Source organism: Siniperca chuatsi, linkage group LG6 (assembly GCF_020085105.1).
Source record: "Siniperca chuatsi isolate FFG_IHB_CAS linkage group LG6, ASM2008510v1, whole genome shotgun sequence".
Classification (NCBI taxonomy): domain Eukaryota; kingdom Metazoa; phylum Chordata; class Actinopteri; order Centrarchiformes; family Sinipercidae; genus Siniperca; species Siniperca chuatsi.
In genome coordinates, this window is record NC_058047.1 from 20858076 (window position 1) to 20883824 (window position 25749).

General features: G+C 41.1%; 1 protein-coding gene across 1 annotated transcript in view; it reads right to left on the reverse strand.

Moving 5' to 3' along the window:
• fgf22 (fibroblast growth factor 22) overlaps positions 1-25749 on the reverse strand; it is a 33868-nt gene that overhangs the window by 2153 nt on the left and 5966 nt on the right. Inside the window, exon 2 of the mRNA XM_044200272.1 lies at positions 1804-1907. Coding sequence (XP_044056207.1) covers positions 1804-1907 — 104 coding nt within the window. The remainder of the gene's footprint in view (positions 1-1803; positions 1908-25749) is intronic.

Sequence of the window (25749 nt, forward strand, 5' to 3'; positions counted from 1 at the left end):
TCTGTTGTTGCAGTAAAAGATTTTCCAGGTGTTTGTAGTTGTACTTTTTCATCACAAAGTACTTAGCTGATTTGTCTTTTTAAGGCCACAATGGAAGTTTTTAGTCCAGAATTAAAGGGTTGGTTCACCCAAATTACAAAAAAAAACATTTTCTCACTCATCCCTTACCCCTGGTGGTGTCTAGCCTGCAGATAGTTTGGGAGTTTTGAGATGTCCACCTATGAAACTTCTGTTTCCGTCAACCCAGCACAGTTTATGTCAGTGGAATTTCGTTTGTGCTGTTCAAAGCTTTGAAAAATTAAACCCCCGAAACAATATGTCTTTCCAGAAACAATGATCTGGTTACTCACAATAATCTACAGGCCTCACAGTTAAGTTTTCATTGGGACCGATCTCTGAAAACTGATCACTGACTGAAACTGATTACAATGAGGTCTGTGAAATATCCTGAGTAACTGGGACATTGTTACTGGAAAGAAATGTTGCGGTTGAGTCTCTGAATATCATTCTTTAATGGTTTCAGTAGCACAAAGCTCAAAACCCCAAAATACCTCGTAGTACCACACATAAAACCAAAAATATTGAGAATAATTTGGATGAACAGACCTCATCAGAGCAGACTCAAGATAATCCACAGATCTTGTTGTGACAACAAAATTGGTGGATTATCTTGAGTAATGATTTCTGGAAAGAGACATTGCTGTTGAGTTTTTAATTTTTTTGGCGCTTTGAGCACCTTAAGCAGAGTGTCATATAGTCCCATTACATTAAAAAAATGCAGACATCTCTACGACCGATATCTCCAAAACTCGACAAGTCACACCAAAACAATCTAGATAAATAGCCCTACAGCTAAGAGTAAAAATATACGTATTTTTGATTTTGGGGTGAACTGTCCCTTTAATGTTAAAGTTCTATCAAAATCATTGTATCTCTTTTCTGATCCAGTTTTTAATTCAAGTTACAAGCTTTGTCGAAACATATATTGATCTGTGAAGGTAATCCAACAGTCAGCAAAGCCACTTTTCCATGGGTGGTTACCACTTCTTATCAGTTAGTCAAAGAGTCTTGAAAGATATTGTAGTGACAAGAGGTTCTGCTGCATTCCCTTTCTCAGATCGTTATCGTGCTGCTATAATGAGGCCCTGTCTGTGATAACATCAGGATAGTATGAGACTGGCGTGATTCACCTGCATTTTTGTTATTATGGGAGGTTTCCGAGTTTAGTAGTAGAGGCCTGGGTCTTCAGGTCTGTTTATGTCTTGTTTACTGTGTTAGCTTGTTGAAGGCACTCATCTTATCACTGCTGCTGACTGATTGCTTGCCCCTGATTTCTCCTTTTCCAAGATGTAAATACATGAGCTAGACACCACACACCTCATGTCTGATGTGTGGCTGATTTTAACAAAGAGAGGTGATTACTTTTGAAAGCTTGCTGTGTGAAACAGCAATTAGCAGACGGCACGCAAAGACTGTTAAAGGAGCCCAGCTGGCTCTTTGTCATTGCTGGTTGGGTTTCTTTTCTCTGCTATCTATTTTGACAGTGGAACAAGCCAACTCAGGGTGCAGGTATCATCAACCATGGCCCAGGTGTACAGACATGATTGATTGTAACACTCTGACCTTTTCTGGACTTTCCAGCAGAAGATTCCTGACATTTTCCTTCAGAATCAAACATGTTTGGGTAGGCACTCATTTGCGACCCCTATACATGTACACCTCCCCTACCCTCACCACCCTGCTCCCCTTCCCAGCCCTCCCATCTTGACCTCCAGAAACAATGTTGCCAGGTTGTATACGCACCGATCCAAAGAGTGTGCCTTTCTTGGACATAGCTAAGTACAGCCCGGTGCTGACAGATTTGATGGCAACAACTCCCACACTGACAGATCGGATTTCCATCAGGCCTGGAAAATAAAAGAGGGAACAAGAGTCTGGGTTAGAAACATCTAGCTTTGGGAGTTTCCCCATCGAAAGCCACTCTATCATTAGCGATTAGGATACCAGACAGCTATATGCTCTGGGGAGAGAGAGCCTAAGACAAGAGAAAAGGCACACACACACACACACACACACACGCGCGCACAGGACATGCACAGAGGCCTGAGAGAGCTCCCTTTGTGGGAAGACCATGCGAACACAGGACATTTAGAACAACAGGTTAAAGTTTGATCATTTTAGAAAAGGGGGGAAATTGATAATATTTTCTCATAGAAGCTTAATTGAACAACTTTACTTATGCACTCCAGTCCAGACATTATGAACTACATAATATCTGAACACACACATACACAATGTCTGAGCCAGCACACTGTCATTCTGCCTCGCTGCTTGCATCCATTCAAACCTCCTGACTCCAGATGTGACGCTCCATCATGATGATGCCCAGTGTTGTTTACTGAGGGACATAAAACCTGTGTCTGCTGGCCACTTAAGCAGCATCTCTAACTCACTTCACCCCATGAAAAAGCTGGCAAGCTTGTGGGCTAATTGTTTCCTCTGGGCACTGATTGCAAACAAGTCCCATGTGGCTCACTCTTGATCTGGTTTTTGGCTGCATACAAAAATAAAAGGCACACACCCATTGTCATGGTTACGGCAGGGAGATGTTTTGGAGATGACCTGAGGGCTTACCGCAGGGCCCTGAATAGCAGCTAATTGCTGGAGATGAAGCTTTTTTTTTTCTCATTTTTGTGATTTTATTGGCCCACTTACACCTTCAAAAGCACCCTGATGTGGTCTGCTATCTGATCAGAGCACGAAATCTTCTTTTTACACCCCTGAAAACCAAGTCTGTGCAGAGAAAACATGTAATGTTGTTGCTCAAAAGGCTAGGCACTGCTGGATATTTGTAAAAAAGGATTGTTGGCTTTGGACAGATGCTGTAAACATAGCACCAGATCAAGGTGCTGAAGGACAGGGTGACCCAAAGCTGGTAGGAAATGAAGGAGTCATAAAAGCAACAGTGGGCCACTGGCCACCCAGCTGACCAACCCCCAGCTGCTTTGGTACAACCGCAAGTCTTGTACAGGCAGTGACTGAGTTCCTGAGCTGTCTCGCTGGTTAAACCCATCCAGCAATGAAAAATAAATGCTCACAGCGGGGGTTTCGCAGGTGCTACTCCCTCTACACTGCAGTTTTTTCAACCTATTTTTTTGTGCAAATCCAGATTTTGTTTGGAAAGAACGGTAAAGCTGAACTTGGCGCAAAAGCTCGACTTAATATGTTTTTGGATTAAATAATGAGTTACATATTTATTTTAGACCAGGCTTTAAAGGATAGGTTCACATTTTTACAAGTCTATCTTAATATACAAAAAGTCTTCCAAATTAAACGATCAAATATGTTGTTTCTGATCTGATGCCCCTATCGACAGGAGGACATAATTTGTCTGTGCCTTCCCAAACCGTTACAAATCACTTCTGAAAAATAAATCAGAATTTTATGATTTGACAATGCTATGGTTAAGATTTAGTTAGGTTTAGGCACAAAATGACTTTGGTTAAGTTTAGGGAAAGATCATGGTTCGGGTCATAAGTACTCAGTTATGGTTACAGAAACATTGTGGTTTGGGTTAAAATTACTACTTTGCTAAGGTTATGGGGGCTTCATCGTCATAATAACAATAATAAACACTAGGTTAAGGCTTATGAATGATTGTGGTCTTTCTTAAAAAAAACAATGTTGACCATCGGTTTGAAACGGGATACGAACATCGTTTTGTTGACCCATCCATCCACCCCAACCTCCTCCCTCTGCAGACTTTGTCACTCTATAACCCTCTGTCACTTCCTCCTTTACTCCCGTCATAATCACTTGAATTCTATAATGACTGATGGTGTCATTCTTCTTGGGAAGACTCTCTCTAATACAAGACTCAGATGCCCATATGTGCCTAGATGCACTTTTGGTTTGCTGTAATTGTACCTCCCGTCCATTCTGGCCGTCAAGAGATCCCTTTCTGATGTAATTTAATGTGAAGACGTGGGGGACAAAATCTACAGTCCTCGCTCTGTGTCTTTTTATGTTTCCTCGGACAGTAAGAAAAAGAGGGTACTAAAAAGATTTAAAATGTACATACACTTGATTTGACTAACTCAGACTGCTGAAGCCCAAAATCGGTTTCAGCTCAATTTTAGAATGCAAATTTATACTGAATGAGGACTGTGGATTTTATCCCCCATCACATACAATAATCAATAATACAATAATCACAGCAACCAAAAACTGTCTCAATGTACATATGGGCATGTGAGTATTCAAAACAGACGTGTCCTTAAAAAATTTGTGACAACTTTTATCATCTGTGTCTAATATTGTACAGATGACACCAACATACATACACAATCTCATATTCTGATAGCACACAAAGATGCTACAAACTAACTCTTCTCTACCGGACAGCTGCTAATATCATCAGACTACTGTTTCAAAGACCACATCTGAATAGCTCCAAAACTTAAAAACACACATCTGCTGCCCCCATCACTCTAAACACACAACTATCTCGTCCTTTTTTTTTTTAGCTCTGAACATCACCAGTCGTGCTTAACCAGTGAGGTCATCTACTTTAGGCAGGGACACAAAGAAGTACAAAGAGTAAAAAAGGAAAGAAAAGATGAGGAAGGTAAATAAACACAATCTCCTGTTGAGTGTCTTTCTTCTCTGACAGAGCCGTGTAAATAAAGCCCTCTCTCTACTCGCCACAGCTGCAGGGAAGGAGGGAATGCCTCAGACGAGTCCAGGTAGCAGCCCAGCTGCACCCCCATCATTCCTGTATCGCCTCTGATCCTCTGAGGAAACATTAACACTTTGATGGCAGCCTCCTCTTTACGAGCTGTGTTTACAAACACCGGGTGTGCTACGGTGGCACCTGGAGCGTGCAAGGGACTCATAAGCAATTAGCTGAGGCCCGGCTGGTGATTGGAGCGCTGCAAGGATTTATGGGGGATTAGTCCAGGCCAATGAAAACCGCTGGTGCCTGAAAGTGGTGCCAGCAGTAATTGCCATTATTTGCTGGTTTGAGTTCCAGGCACAGTAGGTGTGTTGGAAGGATGTTTGTCACATCTGAGACATTGCAAGGAGTTGGCCGTGAACAGTAAAATCTCAGGTTTTAAATGGTAAAAATAAAAAATAAAAACCTTTAGTACTAGAAAATAGACTTACATAAATCAAAGTCTGATGTTAATTACTGCACTTTATTTAAAAAAAACATTTTGGAGTAAAAATTAGAGGAGTCTCGTGGCTAATATCTGCAGCGATAGGTTTGTGCTAGCAATCATTTTGTGAGGCACTTCAACAAAACTCGAGTCTATAGCACATTACATATTGTCCTTGGAAGGGCCAGAGCAGCCTCTTTTTCCTGAGGAGGCTGAGGTCCTTCAACATCTGCCAGACAATGCTGAGAATGTTTTATGAGTCTGTGGTGGCCAGTGCTATCCTGCATGCAGGGGCAACAGGTTGAGGGTAACGGATGCTAACAGACTCAACTGATCCGTAAGGCCAGTGACACTGTGGGGGTGGAGCTGGACTCTCTGTCGTTGGTGTCAGAGAGGAGGATGCTGGCCAAACTACATGCCATCTTGGACAGTGTCTCCCACCCACTCCATGACGTGCTGGTCAAACAAAGGAGCACCTTCAGTGGAAGACTCATCCCCCCAAAATACACCACAGAGCGCCACAGGAAGTCATTCCTGCCTGTGGCCATCAAACTCAAACTTTAACTCCTTCCTCTAAGTGTTAGTTTGTATGACCCTAAGTCATTAAACTGGACATTGGACCATTAACATCGCAATATTCTGTGTTCAATACTGCTGTGCAATATACTCTGTTTTCAGTTTAAAATTCCCTATTTACTGATATTTATTCATACTTCTATTACTGCTGTGCAATATCCTCCGTCTCATAATCATCTCAATAAGCTACACTTAACTTGACAGTTCATGCACTATTACTTATTACTTATATTATTAAATTGTATTTTTATACTGCACATACTTATCGTCAACTGGTAAACCCACTTTGTACTTTACACTTATTTTAATTTTATACTTATGTCCACTTGGTACTTTATTTATCTGACCTGTATTATAGTGTATTATATTCTGATTTGCTTAGAACTTCTATCCCTGTGTGCACTGATGGGATAGTGAGCAGCTGTAACAAAAGAGTTTCCCCTCTGGGATCAATCATCTGATTCTGATTCTGATTCTGTCCTCCGGTCTCATAGGTACCCTACATGTCATTTCATTCATACATGCTGGTGTAGCAGCCAGCAGACACAAAAGATCTGAGCACATAAAATTGGGATTTCACATTGTTTAGAGGAATCACTTGGGCTCTGGACGCTTGACCACACATCTATAAAGACCAGTTAGATCCATATAACTCACAGTCCCCCCTTTGAAAAGTCACTCCATTGTGTTCAAAGCCTGAGAAATCAGAGTGAGGTATTTCAAGTTATTAGAGGGTTTTCCTAACTGCTGAAATCCAAAGGTCATTTTACTGGAAGGAAGGTTGTATGCTGAGTTTAGCCTCCAAACTTGAAGAAATGTGTTATTATATTGATATAGTTTTCTAGGAGTATACATGTTTGACTGAAACTGTTACATTTATTATTAAAGTCTGTTAAAAGTTAAAAGCTGTCCAGAGATTTGATTAACGGTGGTTGTTGAGAAATCCTAAAACAATTTATTGTGTCAGAATTGGATAATCAGGAATATTTAGCCCCTCGCTAACCAACTTAAATTTATGTTGGACAAATAGTATCTGAATATATCTAACATTTTGAAATGTAGTGTGGGGCTAATCCTCTCATTAATAAACCCTGTTTTGTAACATATGGTCTGGTGTAAATTGTTAAGAAATTGTATCTACACAAATGGGCAGGAATATCTAGTTTGCTCTAATAATAGCTGACTATTTTGAAATTGTGAACAATTTTCATTCAAGAAATGTTTCAAATCTGTTGAACAATATCACAATTAGAAAGGAGAGAGAAAATAATGGAGACAAATTAACTCTTTGATCCTGAGTTGCATTGGAAACTGAAGGTCACTCCTGCTCTGTGTTCTGCTGAGCAAGTATCAACTGATGGCCCTATTGAGCTCATGAAAACGGTACTTTTGGCTTCCCACTTGCAATTGGCAAGATCTCTTAACCTTTGACATGTTTTGGCTGGGACTGTCAATAAGCTCAAGCTGCCATTACACGCAAATCCTGCACTATGCATGTCTAGTCAACTGTGGACTTGCCATTTATTTCTTCTCTATGGGATTTTTAAAAGCATAGAAAAAGTCTTTTACCCAGTCTTTTCTTTCTGTCCCCCATTTTTTGGACGTTAGCCCATCGTCAGATCATTCAAGCCTTTTCTGACTTTGAAAAAAAAGGCAGAAAGGAAAGAGAGAGACACTCTCACGGGGTTCCCTTTTGTCAGACTCATGGTATGGGGGAGGAGGAGGGAGTGAGTACAGGGTGAAGGTGCTGGTTATAAGATGGGGGTTTCGGTGGTGGGGGCAGGCGCTTCCAATGGCTGCTCCCCCCCAATAAGTCTTTGTTACTCACCTGAGAGGTGAAGAGCTAGACAAGATCTTATTAATGACCAAGCGTTTTGAATGGGGCTCTAAAGTGTGGCAAAATGGTTCCTTTCATCACAAATTTAAAGCAGAAAAGAGCGAAAGACTGAGCAAAGAGAGAGTGAGAAAAAGAGATTTTTCTGCTCCTTTCCTCCTGTCTTCTTTTTGTTCCTTTTCCCAGGTCTTTAATTTCTTAGGTTGCCCCCTTGAGCAGCCCTCCATGGCTCAGTGCTCTACCAGAGCAGAGCCTGGGAATCTTGGAGTTCCCGCTGTGCTCCTGCTCTTGATTGACATACCTTTTCAATTATTTCACAGTTTGCTTGCTTTTTAAACGAAGAGGGCCCTGTTGTTTTTTTCCTTTTGCCCTCCTTTTCAAAACACAAGCTTTTCATGTCGGGTCTGGGCTGCCGGGCCTAATGGCTGTGACCAGCACCTTTGATCTGCCATGACCCCCTCATAGGGTCTGGTACTGGGCGAAGCAGCCGCCTGTGTGTATCAGCAGAGACAAAGGCTGCATCACTCACTATTGCTTTAAACACCTTGAGAGATTACCATGAGAACAGGCGCTCTAGTGGAGGCCATCACAGGTGGTGTGATATGGAAACTTGGACATTAACCCTTGAATGTACAGTAAAATACCAACCACTGATTAGCAAGGACTTGTGGAGAAGGATGGTTTTGTTTGCTTAATTCCAGAGAGAAACGTGTAACCTGCACACAATTTATGTTTTCACCAAAAAGCAATCATATTTTAGTATATTTGCGCAACTTTGGCTCATGGACACTATTGCACAATTTGTATTGTTTTTATGTATGTGACAAAAAAACAAGACGAAACAATCCGCAGACAAATAAACAAAATAGAAGCTACTCTCAGTAATGCCTTTGTGGATGATATCGTTTGTACATTGATATGCAATGAACCAAGCTACCTATCTTCATTTGATACGCTTTCAAAATCAGAATACATTTGACATGTTGCTTTGGGTCACACTGTCCCTCCAATTAAAATCCTCCATCACAGATGTCCATCTTTCTTTCCTAGTGCTACTAAAGGCCTCAGTATGCTTCAAACAAAGTGCTTGTCGGATCACCTAAACCCTTTCTGATGTTGGAATTGGGGGGCCAGATCCGACAATTGTAACTTTCTGAAACAGACAATCCGACAATGTCACCCAATTTACACAGTGATTGGCCAGGTGTGTGGAGGTGTGAAAGTAGGTCAATCATCTTTTATAGAGTGTGCCCACACTAATTCAGTTAAATTTAAAAATGCATGTTTTTCTCTTTGCTTCAGCCCTGTCCCCTCTAAAACACTGTTTTTCTCAACCAAAACCTGAGCTTTTCCAAAATGTTCTCCAGAGGGATAAAAACACCGGCTTGGTGTTTCAGTGTAGGAAAACTGAACTTTTGCAAAACAATGATCGGGGGCTGTGTGGCAGCAAAGTTAAGACCTTTAGCTGCCTCTAACTTTCTCTGTGATCAATCATTTGTCAATATAGCCGAAAAACACAGCACAGCTGTCATCATTAACCTGCATTTATGTTGATTTTGTCAGACAACGTTGCAATCATATAATAACTAAAAAGAGGACAAAGAGATTTAGCTGTTTTCCTATTGTGCAGGTGTTTCACTGCGGGAAGAGGTCTCTTTGTTCATTCTTCACACACCTACTTTCACGCTGTGGGTACAATTGGTACGATTCATGTGTGTTGAGACTACAATGACATGTAAACGAAACAGAGTTCTTGGAGAGAGGTTGTGGAGGCAGTGAGATGCAGCCAGCAGGAGGCAATGATGGCAGGGTTTTCCCCCACTTCTACGACCTTCTTACCTTTGTACCTTTGTTTGTTTGTTTAGCGCATACTGAGACCTTTAATTCATATTAACATAAAGTTAGACCTTATATAAAAGTGGCACAAACCAAAAATGTCAGTTGTCATGTGATATTTCTGAATATGAATATATTTTCAGAGTTTCACTTGCAATGGAAAAAAATTTGGGCCAGTTTTACCTGCAGTCTGAAAGGCAGCCAAAGAAACACAAGCAATGATTGCAAACCACCCTTTCATTTCATAGTCCATAAAGCATAATCGTGACATTGATTTGGGGCAGAGGCCGTTGTTTATGCCCTGACAACATAATGTTGAGCCACAAAAAACTGTGATTATGGCCCTCAGCATGTGGTGACTGCTCAAATCCAAGTGGTGTGTCAGCACAAGAATTACCGCTTCTGTGTCAGTGGCTCTGAAGGCACACAGGGAGCATGATCAGTGCTCTGCCTCCATTTTCAAACATGCTCTGTCTAAAAGATATATATATATATATATATATATATATATATATATATATATATATATATATATATATATATATATATATATATATATATATATATAGTATCAAAATAAAATATTAAAAGTTTCATTCATTAACTGCATGCCTATATTATATTCCTAATTCTCTCTGTGAATGAAAGAAAAATTGATTGCTAGCTGACAGATGAAGGAATGTCTTGTCAGGAGGCTAATATAGTGACAAATACACTGATATCGCTAATGTGCGGCACATGATACTGGGTCAGTGATGATCTCATTGCAAAGAGGGGCGGATATGAAAGCTGATCTTCAATTTTCTGTGGAATATGACAGTGCTGCATAGACGGAAAAATTATTTACAGGGAACACAGTGTGCTGGACTTCAACAGTTTGCAGTTTGAATATTATTGTGTATTCCACTCCCTTACATAGAGGAGGTAAAATCATTTTAAGCAGGTCTGCCATGTTTGTTGTGAAGGTAAACTCAATCAGTTCAATATTACCTATAGTAAATATAGTGACAGTACAGAAACCTTCCTTTACTTTTTGGTGTTTAGGAAGGTTTATCGTTATGACTGGGACTAACTGTAGCACTTTTTGAGAGCAAAAATTAGACAATTTTTATGTTTTCAGAAATTATATACAGTAGATGGTCCTTTTGCATCTTTAGCTACATATCTTTCTCATCATATTCTGCTTGAGCACATCATATTGGTCAGGATAGGGCAGGTCAGGGAGACACAGACAGAAACAGCACGGCTCAGTCCCACACAGACTCTAGATTAGCTGAAACCAGAGGACAGAGTTGAATCACAACACACAAACGCACAACACATATACAAAAGACACCCAAACTGAGTGTAAGGTAAGGGTAAACATGGTCTCCTGATGAACCATGACTTCAAGGGATGACTGAGGATTTCTCCTGGTAAAGTATACTTTATCAACCAAACGTTTGACCCCTGTGACAAATCCACACAGCCCTTGATTAGCAGATGGTGTGGAATTCCCCTTTGGCTATTTCCAACGCTGAGGGGGTCGCTTTGAGTTTAAATGGTGAAAACAGTTTATATTCTGATGTGCGGTCTGGTGCAAATAATTAAACTGACTAATTACTGATTGCTAACTAACAGATACATGGTCAAAAATACAACCCAGGTCAGAAAATATATTCCGTTGCAAGTAAAGTATGTTATATTTTCCTCTTTTCTTCTCCAGTTGAATAATATCATGGTCACTACCTCACATGTGTGCTCCATCTACCAGCATGCATCAGATGCATCAGGTTGCGTTTAGTCTCCTGCAACCAGCCTTTGACTTTTACTTGAGTCCTCGCCAGGATGATGTCAGTGTAACAGACATCCCTGAATTGGTGGTCAGACTTTGGGTGTTGGGTGCACTGCAATACAATGGACTTAACGAGTAAATTTTTAAATTTATACTATCACGTATAATAATTTAAGATTTGAACAATGCCCATCAAATCTTAAAAATACTCAATACTCGTCAAAATTCATCAACAGAAAAAATAAGTCATAGTCTGCTTAATTATTAAGCAGCTAATGGATTAGTTTAAGTTCAGTGCACAAAAACACAGCAATTTAGCAGTTGCTAAAACCACTTAAAAACAATTTAAGATTTCCACACTAAAGAACCAACACTGAGTCAAATACTAGCCTACTACAGAGAATCATGCGGCACAGGCAGAAACTTCTGAGCATCGAGCTCTTTTGGCCACACCCCAGTGAGCAACGTCAGAGCAGGTGTTTTACATCTGCTTTTAAAGGCAAAAGTACCTGCTTTGACATGACTGATTGGAGTGCCACAATGATTTTCTGCCCTATATCTTAAGCAACATTATAAATGAGGTCTTCCATGATTGTGCTCAGATTTTTTTAGGCATGCCAAGGATATTACTAAAGTCAATTTGTAAGCAGTTGCATATGCTTATGTATTTCTTACATTGCAGGTTTATTCTCCAATTTAAATGTTGTCTGGTCACAAATGTTTTTCCTAGAACTGTTATGCCAAACCTCAGTGCAATTCAAGTTCTGTGCTGCAATACCAACACATTGATCATGATCATGACCATTATCTGGTTGTTGTATTTCCTACGAAAGCACACATTTTCATATCAGAACCTAGAAAAGTGATGGCCCTATTCTTTTTATGAAACTGTAAAGTTTGCCAACAACATTGCTATTGTAGCTATGAAGCCTGGTTCCGTTTATGCATAGCTTTTAGGAGGTTTCAGTCCATTTTAAACATTTTGGTTAAGGTCGGGGGAAGATATTTTATGCTGAGGTTTACTGCTAAAAAGGCTGGACTTGGTTAAAGTTGAGGGTTTGCTCAGGATTTCCCTTTCATTAATGTAAAAACAGTCACTTCAACAGTCAGTTGAGTCACTGTCCATAATGTTTCATACACATAGTGATGAAATGATGACATTTATTTTTGTTTAAATAAGTGTGATCAGGCTCAAAATACATATGATGCAATGCCCTCATTGGTTTAATGGACCAACCAGTCCTGGACAGCAATATAAAATTTACAGTCTCTTTAACAGGAGCTGTGACTACCACTCTGAGAGCTCTACTGTTCCAGCAGAGGATTTGAACTTTGGTGGGAGTGGGGGTGTGTGTGTGTGTGTGTGCACGCGTCATGTGCAATTTTATGTGTGTTTGTGAGCGACCCTCTGTTGCATAGCAAAGCAGCTGTCGGTTTACAGACAGCAAACTTTACCTGTCTTTCTCTCCTTCTTCCTTTCTCCCATCTGCCAGCTTGCTTTTCACTGACGGTCTGTCCCTTACTTCTCCTCTGTCATACCTATTTGGTCTCTCTGTCTCAGTCTGCTTCTTTCTCTGCCTGGGTCACCCCTCCTCTCCCTCCCCACCGGCCTGTCTGCACCGGGTCTCCGGACATGCATCATACCTATTAACTCTAACAGGACTGGGATGATTTATTCATCCCTTACGGACAGCTATGAGATACTGTGTGTCTGCTCTGAGCCGAGCGGGGCTGGACTGATCACACATACACACACACACACACACACACACACAAACATGAAAGGCTGAGACACACACAAAACACACAGCCTGCAGTTACAAATCTGAGGTGTTCATTTTTGCAATAGAAGTGAGATTAAAAAAAAAGGGAAAAAGGGAAAAACTAGAAAAATCTCCAAGATACTCAGTAATGAAATGAGCTGAACAGCCCTCCACCATATGTTAGTCAAAGCAACAAATTCAAGCCAACATGCCAAGTAACTTGGCCCTGTGATCTGATTCTGTTCCTCATATGAGCTCAGACTGTCTGGAAGTCTGAACAGTGTTTCTCTTGCCTAATTTAGCTCTGAATCCCTGGACAGTTAGGAATCCTTCAGCTCAACTCATGTTTGATTTGATCAAACAAAATTTAAAAAGTACATAATTAAAGTAACAGCAAAGGAAATAAGAAACAGGACTATTTTTGCACCCCCTTTTTTCTTTCATACACACTTGAACTTTCACAGATCTAAACATGCTGTCACTCTCTAAATCACTCTGTACACACTGTGTGCATGTGTGTTTTGGTCTGCATGTGTGTGTATTTTTTGTGAGTACATTCCCTTGCATGTGGCCCACCCCATCAAAAGAACAATGATGATGGATAGAAAGGACAGGAAGAAAGGAGAGAAAAGACTGGCAGAGGGCTGGTCTTCCCTGCCCACATATCACTTGCTGTTCCCACATTCCATTAAAATCTCTGGAGGGATGAGAGTGAAGATGAGACTGATAAGATTATTTTTCTCCTGTCTTTTTTATCTCAGTCCATATTCAATGGCCAGTAGCTTTTGTTCAGCAATGGCATTATTATTATTGTTGTTGTTATTGTTATTATTGTTATTATTATTATTATTATTATTATTATCATCAGGTTCAGCCATTGGGCTCCAGAACCTCTCATACGAATAGCTTTCTGATTTCATAAAATTTGTGGCAGTCACCAATTTTTTATGCAGGACGCAACATCCTCCATTATAACACCTGAGAGTGTAACCTCACCTGACCAAAGTCATGGACTGCTTTGCTTTAGCAAGACGTTTTTTAAGCATCTAACTTTAACTTTACTCTTATTTCTGCTCTTCTTGCAGCTCTGCTGTATTAGGGATATCAGTCTCGTCTATTACTGAATGAACAAATGTCATCGGTGAAAAACTACCTTAGCACAAATTAAAAACGGAATCTGGAAACAATTTGAAGAGCACTCTCTCAAAGTTGGGTGCAGACTGTTCTTCAGCCCATTCCCCCCTGCCTGCCAGACTGAACCACTGAGGGAGGTGTAAAGCAGAGACAATCTACTTCTCCGGAGCCTAGTTTTTTTGAGCCTGTGAACAAGCCACATGGTGGTGATCTGCTGAAAGCTGACTCCCGCACTCCCTCGGCCCCAGCCCCGGCCGCAAGGGGTGACATTCTCTCACACACAATCCAGAGGCTGGTCCTCTTTCAGGACTCGCACTCGGCCTTGTTACCCCCACCCTTTCATACGGAGCTGCTGGGAGAAGTACTCCAGGGATTAGCCCAGCCAGGTCTTTCAAAGGCCATTAGAGCAAATTACAGGTATCCTGTTACCAGTGTGCTGGGACAGGCCAGGTGAGGGGCGCAGAGGCCAGGCGGGAGAGCAGGGGTCAGCTTGGGACAAAAAGACAAGGCCACTGTGGGCCCCACTCTATCGGAGTGTCTCCCTGGCTCCACAAACTGGTAGGCCTGCATCTATGAATGGCTCACTTGATGGGACCTCAGAGACATTGTCTCACCACTGTAACTTTAGCCTTTTTTTCTTAGTACACCCCCACCTACCCCCACAATTCACTCTCCCCATGCTGGTTTTCTTGTCTTTCGATTGATGCGGGCATCATTTTGCCCAGATAAATGATCACACAAAACAACTATAAAACATGAGCAAAATTCAATAAAATATGACACAAGGCTGTGTCATATCGACCGTGGTACTGAGAGTATAACCTAAATGCTGCAAACACTCAGTCATGTCCTAGCTACACTATCAGTAAGCGCCACACAAAAACACAAAAAGCTCTGCCTTGGGCCAAAGATTTAATTTGAATTACATTAACCATTTCTACTTTAAATTGTAATGGCAACCACACAACCATTAATGTATGTGCTGTCAATGTATCAGTATGCTGCAGGCATCATGAGACTGATGCTGTTGATAACGTTGTGGAGATGGCCACAGGGAGTTCCGCATCCTGCCATTTTCTCTAGACTACTCACACACACACACACACACACACACACACACACACACACACACACACACACACACACACACACACACACACACTCGCCTGCATACACATACTTCTTGGCCTCTTGTGCTGGCCACACTCACACAAATACACACACACATGCCTCAACCAATCCCAACCAGTGGATGACAATCTAGTGGAGGAGTTGCGGAAGTGTTTCATTAGCCAATTACCGCTAGTAGATAAAGTCCGCGTTCCCACAGTCCGCAAGGCCGGGGGTCAAATGTGACCAATTACCCTCCATCCCCTCACAGGACAGATTAGTCTGTCTGATTTATCCCTAGACAGACTGACCCAATACTCCAGAATCACCTACCACATCTGGATATGTCTGTGTATGTGTGTGGAGAGGCAGTTGTATGTGTGTTGTGATAAGTGATACCAATGGGCACAAAATGTTAGAAAGAGAAGAGTTAAGTGAAAAACAATGACAAAGCTCATAGAAAATATCAGTTTGACGGGTCAAAGATTCTGGCAGTACTGCAATCTCTTCTACCACACACATATACTCCCCATCAAACAGTGATTAGTGTATCTGCTTGTCCTGTCAGCATACACTCCATGGTAGTTATACCACTGAACACTAACTTCCTTGGACATGCTAAGCTGTGATTGTATGTAATGGAACATCAATGAGTTCATTAGAGACCTCCAGGATGCTGAATCAGAGGGCAAAGACCCTCCGCTGATCAAACCACAAGTTTACAAGCATGGTCGGGGCAAACTAGCCAGAAAAGGTAACACAAGAGAACAACCTGAGGGAGTGGGTGAGTGGTGGGGTGGAGGGCTGGTGTAGTGAGGCTGACGGATAGCAGAGGTGAAAAAGGTTAACGAAGCCCTAAGTGTGCTCGTCTGTGTCTGTGTGGTACTGGGGGGCCGCAATCTTACCGACCAAGAGGCCTTTTCTTTAATCAAGGAGGGCAGACTGCCTCCAAATCATGCATCACATCCGTAACAACCGAACAGCAAGCTATCAAAGGCTTCACAGATAGTTACGAGCAGATCTGCCCGCCGAGAGCTTTGTGACTCACGGCTTCTGCAGTTTCCTGCACTTTAGTACCCTGGGAGTGGCGGCCGGGATGGCGGGATCCACATTAGACTGAGGTCATTCCCCTGTGCCACTAAATTGCAGTAAGCTGGTGTGTTGCATCTGTGGCTGGTTTGGTTGGCTGTCCGGACCAGAGTTGAAACATAATCGGTTTTCTAACAAAGGCCTTGTTTACAGTTTCCTACCTTCATCTTCCCTGGTCTCTCAGTGCAAAGCTCTTCACGTAGTTCTTGAAGAGCATCCACATCTGGTCCAAACCAGCATTCCCTGTCAGTAACCACAGCGAATCTGCCCACATTGGCAAATACTTTTAGATTAGATTAGAGTAAGTTGTAGAAGCTATTAAAACCATTTATTTTACCTCCCTCTTCAGCAAAATGAACTCAGATCTTGTGGGTAACAAGCATGTCAGTGTGGCAATACACTTTTTTTTAAAAATCAAATAGCTTAGATTGTGCAGGCTGGCTAGCTGAATTTGTCAAAAAATATTTGTTCATGCTGCGTTCATGTCGTATTCAAGTTATCTTAATTACAAGTTTCCAATTTATAAATAGCAGTCACAACAACCTCCTAGTCACAATTACGACTGGGAAACTTTTCTGTAATTTCTGAAAGCACCAATATATCTGAGCCTGAGGAGCCTGAAAATCAAACAAACATGGATGCCTCACATCTCCTACAGTCGGCTGCGTGTGATTGGCTGTTGTGTGTATATTATCAGTTCAGTTACAGTGTGACTATATTTATAACTCTATTCATTTTGTATAACAGAATTTACTGTTTTGCTTGTAGTTCTGTATTCAACAGCAGTCTGAAAATCTACCAATTCCAAGTTAGCTTGGAGAATACTGCCAAGTGTGTGCTTGTGTGGCTCAGGTGTGCAGCAAGGTTCCAGTGAGTGAGCACCAGGACACAGAATATTCTCTCTGGCCTGAGCCTGCCCTATATTTACATTATTAAAATGAGATGGGCATACAGGGAGGTGACAGAAGGCACAGGAGTGAAATCAGGGCTCTGTCAGAGCTGTCACTTGCTCCACTGGCCAAAGGGCCCTGACCCCAATCCTATCCACTGCAGGGGAGGAGAGGGGGAAATGGAGACAGCAGGAGAGAGAGAGAGAGATGGTGATAGGTAGAAAGTGGCAGACAGATAAAAAGAAAAGAAACAAGAGGATGATAGTGAAAGATATGTGTATATAAATATATATATGAAGAGAAATAAGTAGGGTGAGAGAGAGACAGAGGGTTGACATCAAAGCACTTCTACCTGTGCAAATATGTATGGAAAACCTGGTGTTTCATTTGAATATTTTCTCTGCCTGCTCAGTTATGGATGACTTCTGTAAGCAGCAGAAAAACTTCTTCTCTAACCGCAACCTTTTCTTCCTGAGTCATTCAAAAATAGCTACAAAGGGGGGAATGTTGTAGAATGTTATGATGTTATGTCCACTTTCTCATTCTCTGAGAAACTCAGTTAGCTAGATGAAATTTGTAGTAACCGTTCAGCAAGAAGCAAGCTGCTTTCAAAAAGATATTAGTGTCCATACAGGAGTGGCTTGATGTATGGTGTGGACTGTACTGTCCTGCTTCAACTATATCACTGCAATACTTTGTGCCACCCTCTGTGTTCTAATGAGGAGCATAGCCTTCCAGACGGGAAAAACACCCGTGTGCACACAAGCTTGCATGTCTGAAGTGAATGCAAGGTAAGGTCTGGTTCATATTAGCCATTAGGGAAAGGAAACGCACATCTTTTTCAGTTTAGGGTCCACTTTATGCCCCCGCAATGGCACAAGTATAAACACAGGCACATGCATTCTAAATGTACACACACATTCAAAGAGCCCTGACACAATACTCACATCCTGCTCATGTTCGTTTAGCGAAATGGCCTTAGAGATAAAAAGCAGGTACGAGTGGATGTGTGTAATTCAGTTCAGAGAAGACGCTGTATGGTCTCAACCTGTTGGTATGCACAGACCCGCATCAGAGTCGTTGTTTTTACCCTTCCACATTTGCATTGATTATCCTCGTACTTGTACTTTCAGGAAATGCATTTGTAACACGGTTATTCAGTCCAGACTGGGACTTTTCTGCTTCTATATTCAAAGCACAACATCTTGTGCAGAGGTTGTACACCTGATGGAACACAATCTCATCGATTATTTGTTTGCTTTCATAAAATGTTCAACTAAATCCAAGACAAATATAACCCTCATGTGATTTTTAAATCTAAATTCTTCAGTTTAAGGTCCAAGAAGAGTTAGGCGTACCCTGTTCCCACCCAGTTCTCAGTCCATATGGTCTGCATTTCTATGTTGTGTCCCATGTACTAGAATGTGCAAGGTCTATATTCAAATATATACTCTACTTTATGGACTACAATTGGAATGCAGAATGGATGTACTGTACGCTCACATTGGGGCTTTAAGATTATAATTTTAAAAATTCCTAAACGATGATGATTAACACTTTTAACTGATTCTTAGCGCTTATATTCTGCTTTCAACTGTGTAAAAAACACAGTCATTTTCGTGGGCTCACAGTCTGGTACATTTTTTTTTTAGCCAAGCTAGCAGCACGGCTCTAGGAATGACAACGCTGGTTGGTCAGTTCAGGTCCAGACTGAAATATTTCAAAAAAGTTTGTACAGACATTCATGGTCCCCAGAGGATAAATCCTACTGACTTTGGTCATCCCTTGACTTGACTTTTCTTCTAGCATCATCATCTTTTCAAAAACAAAAGTTTAGTTTTCTTCACCATGAGCATTACAGCCTCACAGAGCAGCTAGCATGGCTATAGACTCTTAGTCTTGTTTAAAATTGCTCTACAAAATCTTAACTCACACAGAAATACATGATATAATGTCTGCATGATAAGAAATGTTGGATCGTCGCAGGCTTTCTGGTGCACAGTATTTGCTGCACAGTTCAGCGTGATCAGTTAATTATAGTAAATATGTCATTTCCAGGTATGATTCCCAGTCTGTTACACATAGCCAGGAGCTGTAAACTAGATTTTTATGACTTGATTGCCTGACAGCAAGTCAGTATTTAGCTGCTTTAGTTGCTCTATTTGTGTGTTAGAGTTGTTTTTGGCTGAGAGAGAGAGAGAGAGAGAGAGAGAGAGAGAGAGAGAGAGAGAGATTAAAGTCTATTGAAAGTCCACAGAGCTCCCAAGTGCTCCTGTGGCTTATAACTATACAGGAAAAAAAGGTGGGGAGCTCGAGATTTACCTGAATATCACCTACGAGAAAGATTGAGGCACCTGATTTTACTGCCTCTTATTTCTTCCTTAATGATCTGAACCAAATCCTACAGGGAGGGATATCTGTCTTTAGGGCAACAGGTGCATTACATTCCTGCTATTATTGCTTCCTAGTGCTGGGCTCCTTGTGATTTTAGCTTAAATTTGAACACCTTTAAAATCCTGTAGCTTTACCCAGTCAGCCGTAGCTGCATTTAAGGATGCCAAGTTGTTTTTTTTTTCCTGTCTACAGCAGGGGTTCTCTTTCAGCTTCTTTATTCCTGGGCCAGTGGTTAAACGCCTTCCAAGACATGATGTCTGGCTCAGTTCGACCAGGGAGGTGAGAGGCTTTATTGGAAGGGTCAAAACAAAACCATTAATCTGTCTCGGTCTATCTAAGGTTGAGGCTGTCTCCCCTGACTGAATGGGCTGATTACGTCAGTGCATGTGTGTTACTGTGTGTGTGTGTATGCGCATGTGTAGGGTCCAAGATGTGAGTGGCGGCTGCTCCTTAGTGAGAATTTCCCTTGGCGAATGATTTCAAACATGTGGTGCTGCATGAGTAAGACTAGTTGGCCAACTGTTCCCAACTGATCTAATTAATACTCATTTTACACCTTTGACAAAAAAGCACACACAGTAATAACAGTGCTAATGTGTTCTCATTGAGGAAAAGGCCAAACTATTCACCCCCATTTTTAAAACTAACTGCCTGGCTGTGACCATGTTCAATATTGCATTGCCATACTGTAATTAATTGTGGCTCATTACAATGATGTATAAAGCAGCTAAATCATTGAGGGAGTAGCTTTTGGATGGCAACAGATAGTCTGCTCATGGGAAAAAGATGGAAAATAGAAGCAAGTATAATGGTTATTTTTTCTGGCCCAAAGAATATTTAAAGAGTCAAACCTCAATCTTGCTCTATTACACTCTTTAATCATTTTCTGATTTTCACACTATTTCTTCTTTCAAGTATATAGAAATTGATATACTTGAACTTTGTATTCAGTGTCATTCTCTGCTTTTAAGAGGCTTTTCAGAACATCAGTGCAAACATCTTTTATCAATGGCTTTAAGATCCAAGTAGCTGGTTACTGGCACTGTGAAGTCTTCTCTTTTGTGTTCCCTTCACACCCACAGGATGTCCAAAGCAGTGGGATGCTATAAAGGAATTGGCTGCTGGAGCCAAAGTCAGACTCTATAAACCTGCTGATGAACCCAGTAAATCCCAGAGAGGAGCCGCAGCCAGACTGCTAAAGGTTGTTAGCTACTAATTGCTACATTTCTAGAGCCCATTCATGATATCAAACCCTGGTGGCAGAAACCAGGGGTGCTCGGCTAATTAGGGTGACACTGACACTCTTGTCCTGCAATGTTCCCAGGACAGTGGTAGTGTGTGTGTGTGTGTGTGTGTGTGTGTGTGTGTGTGTGTGTGTGTGTGTGTGTGTGTGTGTGTGTGTGTGATTGAGAGAAAAATTTAACATGCATGTTCAACATGCATGCGTGTGCCAGTGATGTTTTATTTAGCGTTTGGCTTCTTAACACCAGGAACAGCTGGCAAAGAGTCGATTTTCATTTGTCTCCCACAGACTGAGGCCATGCACTGTCCTTATTGGGGGAGATAATAAATGCATGATTCGTGGGATTTTACCCTCCTATTGGCATCCAAAATGTCCACGAATCCCCTCTCGGTTGAGACGACTCAGAGGAAACCTAATGCCTAATGAGCAACGGGAAACGCTCCAGCACTCTTCTAGCCTTTAATTTCCACCTCAATACTGAGCAGAGCACGCCCCAGCCCTTCTCCTAGCCTCATTAACATGTGTATTCTCCCAATTCAAAACACCAAAGCACTTCCTTCGGCCAGGTGCTTCCCTCTTTAGCCCCTCCAGCTCCGGTGCTGTTGATCCAGTCACACGTCCCCGTCTGAGCTCTACCAGAATTAATGGTGAGTCATGGTGAGGATGTAGAATGGCCAGGACAGAAAAAACTTTCTTACACCCTTAAAATGGCAGACAGTGCAAAACAGACATTTTGTAATGGCTGTTTCTTTGGCATGTGTATTCCATTGTCTAAACTGTAGCCTAGATAACACGAGGTGATGATGGAGAATAGTGGTGTTTTTGAGTAGTCTGACTTTATGTTCATTTAAAAATGAATATCAATTTAGGAACATAGCCCAAGTGTTTTCTGCTGTAGTATATTACAATGGTGAGTACTTGGAGAACACTTACTGTATATGACTAACTGTTCAGGAGTGGTACACAATGATACTTTCATTTTAAAAAATCAGTACAAGGAACCAGTATTTACTCCTGCACTTAATTAAGCAAGTTTTATATTTAGATGTAAGACAAGAAACTATGCTGCATCATGATTAGTTCAAACTTAGCCTAGTTGTAATGTAAATGTTTAGTAAATGGAAATGTTTTTACTAACGCTAGCTGACTGAACTAACTGACAAAATGTTAGCATGCCAATATATGAGCCATTTAGATTGAAGTGTAAAAGTAAAATGTAAGTAAAATCTAATATGGTTGAGCTGACACTGCTGTTCAAAATGCTTTTTAATTTCACATTTGACAAAAATAACACTACCTAAATTTACAGAACATTAAATAACGTTAGGCTAAGCGACCAAATAACGTCAGTTAGATTAGCATGATCTGATATTTCCCACTCATAAAAACTTCATGAATACTACTAACTCAGAAACATACACATTTCTCCGTGCATGCATATCTAAATGAAAAACATAATAACAGATTGGTATTTAAGTTGAATACATCGTTTGCCCGATAAAAACTGTCTTTTCTGGAAGTTATGTTACAGCTTGTGAGCAACTGATTTACACGTTTCTAAAGTCTTAACTAGATAGGGCATTTCTGAAGTTTGAATGGTTCAACCCCATTTAGTAAATCACTAGTTTAAAAGTTTAAAACTAGCTAGTAATGACTAAGAACTTCGGAAGGACTTTACTCACTACTCATTGATGGATTCATGATTTTTTTTTTTTTTTTTGGCTGGGTGGGTGGGGAAAGGCGTGGCAGTGGAAACTAGTTCTGAACACAATATTGACATACAATATATCACCTTTGAAAATGATTTTGCAAACTTAGCAAACAGCTACTTATTTACACATCCAGCATTTATAGCTCAACATTATCATTCATCTGGAGTAATGTTTCTGGCCACCTGATGAATGTAAGTCCAATATTCACTCTCTTTTAGCTTTAGTTTTTGGTCTCCACCAACTGAAATATCTGCTTCTTTAGCTGCTCCACTATGTTCACCAGCTAGTTGCTAACTGCTTCTGTCTGTTGTTTGGTGCTGAGCAGGTAGTGTTGGTTTTAGAGCCAAAAACTGTGCTATGAGAGCAGTGAGAGTGAACAAAAACAGTAAAGTTGTGGGCGGGACAGTGAGCTGAAACTTACTATAAACTCCATGAAGCTGAGTGGTGTTGCAGATTCAGATAATAATTCTCTGTAGGTTTATCACTACAATCATCCCCTTTCACATTGTCACATTGTTTTCACAGTGTCATTTGATGCATAATTATTACAAATTAATCAGTTGACCTTTTTTAAATATGAAGAAGTTTCTACACAAATAAATTAACATATTTTAACTCTTCTTTACTATCATCTTCATTTTGTATGTGCAGAGGCTAATATTTTCATCACTGCTAATGCTGTCTAACTGGTCAAACCTTTTAGGTGGATTTAGTCATCTGTCTGCAGCACTCGTCCTGTCTTTTCCCATTTTCAAATTCAAGTCAGTCTCTCCTTGGCGAGTGACAATTTCCCCTGTTCCCCTGAATAATTTCCACAACATATTTCAGTAGGGTGGAAGATTTTCTTCCCATGGGTCCCATCCAAGTTAAATACACTCATGAACTAGGAAAACTCTCACATCAAACAGCAAGATGTTGCACACCAAGGGAAATTTGGTAAACACAACACACCCTGGCTGTGAGAGTTGCACGGCTGTAGAGGCTGAATGGCCGCAGTGACTTCTGCGATTATAGCGGCATGGTGAAGTGACCTTATTTCCTAAGGGTGAATGGGCTGTCACTACCTGGAGGCTGCACAAACGTTTGATGCCTTCAGCCACACACACCCAGAACTTAACAGTCCATCCTTTAAAATGGGATGAAAAAAATGAAACATAAAATAAATAAAAATATATGCAGTGTGGCATGCCAAAACAAACATGTAAGAATTTGTAAAACAAAACAGAAAGAGGGCATAAATAGAAAACAGGCTTGTAATTAAAGCCAAAATGTTTTTTTATTAATTTTAATTAAAGCCTGTGTTTAGCCTGACTTTAGTGACTGTAGAAGGAGCATTTTTTCCTGTACTCTAGCCTCTCTTCCATACTACTCTACATAGCTTTATGATTTGCTGTTGCAATTGATCATGAAACGGTTGCTGGGCGTGCCCACACAGCTGTTGTGCTGTAGCACTGTCTAATTAGCAGGCTATGACCGATGACCCAGGACAGGATATGATGCGTACCTGCCTCTGGAGCTTTTGTAAACACTTGGGTGTGTTTTTCCCCTCAATGGTTCGCTGCTTTGCCATAGGTCAAAAGAAAAACATGTCGAGGCCCTCCCCTTCAGTGCCTCAAAGTACTGTACTTTGTCTCTTCTTGTGGCTACTTCAACAAGTTATTTTTAGAAAGTTCGACTATCAAGTGGTTTGCAGTTTTAGGTGGATCTATATTTAGAGCATGTTGTTTCACAGGCTGTAGTCAGATAATAGTTGAGTCATTTATCTAGTCTGATTCCTATCTCTCTGGTTTGATTAACAAATGCATTAAAGGCCCTGTAAGCTTGCAGCATGCTTGATCCTGATAACAAACTTCAGGAACAGATACTTGAAACTTGAGTGCTGTTGTGTGTGTGTTTGAGTATATGTTTGTGTATATTTCTGCATGTGTGCTCACAGGACAGGACACAGAACACTTTGGAGAAATGATACACATTCAGCCTGCCATGTATGTTGCTGATGAAAGTTTTGAATTTCAGCACTCAAAGGATATTTAATCTCTTATCTGTCCTTTAATAACATCTTGTAGGGCATTTAAATTACTTCTGTACAATATATTTGCATGTCATACTAATAGCTAATGAAACGCAAGACTAAATGCATTTATTTACCATGTGTGTTTTTCATTTTTCTTTTTCTCCCTTCAATCCTGTCAAGCTCTCTCATCCTTTCAACCCTCCATCCCTCCAAGTCAGTCTGTCTTCCCTCAGCTGTTCCATGCCCCTGCTCCACTGGGATTGATACAATATTTTCCAACCTCAATTAGCAGAGAGCCTGTTGACTAATTCGAACTGTTTTTGCACCTGAGAGGGAGTTGGGAGTTGGGGCTGGAAAAACTGAGTGGGGTGGAGGTGAGGGCCGGGGCCTGGGTGTAGCAGGCAGAGCTGTCGGGGCAATATAGCTGTGTCGACAAGAGTGTAAGGGCAACACAGAGGACAGAGGAGGGGTCGGCCAGACTGCTGGGCAGGACTCGTGGAAGCTGCATGCAGGCTCAGGAGAGTCCTGAGCTCAGCCAATGTAGTCAGGAAGCTTTAAGTTTGATTGAAAGCCTCCTTATGTGATGGCAGTAACGTTAGCCTCACGCAGAAACAGGGTCCAGATCTGCCCCATTGTGAAGCGCAACCACAGACTAACCACAAGGTCTACATGACCACTGGTTTGGCGCTGTGCTCAGCTCAGGGTGCAGGCACACACCCTCACTCTGTGTGAGAAAGAATCGTTCTTTCCACCAAAGGAAATGAGAGGATGATGTCTAAAGTGTTTGAGGACATTATATTTAAGGGGACTGCACTTTTTCATAGCGAGCTACTGCAGCCACCTAAGCATTAATGACATGACTATGGCAAAGAAAAAGCCTGAATTTCACAATCCTCAGACATAACTTTTGCTACTTTCCAAAGACTCTGAACACTTGTTTCAATTCAAACTTCCTCATGTTGCCAAATTGGTATTGCTACCGCTCTTGCAGCATGACCTCTGAAGTGTCAAATTCAAGTAAAGCTTGGGAGTAATATTTTATTATAGTAGCTGACATATATTACCACTAATATGAGAGAATAATGTCCCAACTTGGATAAGCCCTACAGGTCCAGATTTAACACTGTAATAATTCATCTCAACTTGAATTTCTACCAGTGTGTGTGGTTTTAAAAGATTCTGCCAGGTGACTAATCCCAACAGGTTAACAAATGTCATCCA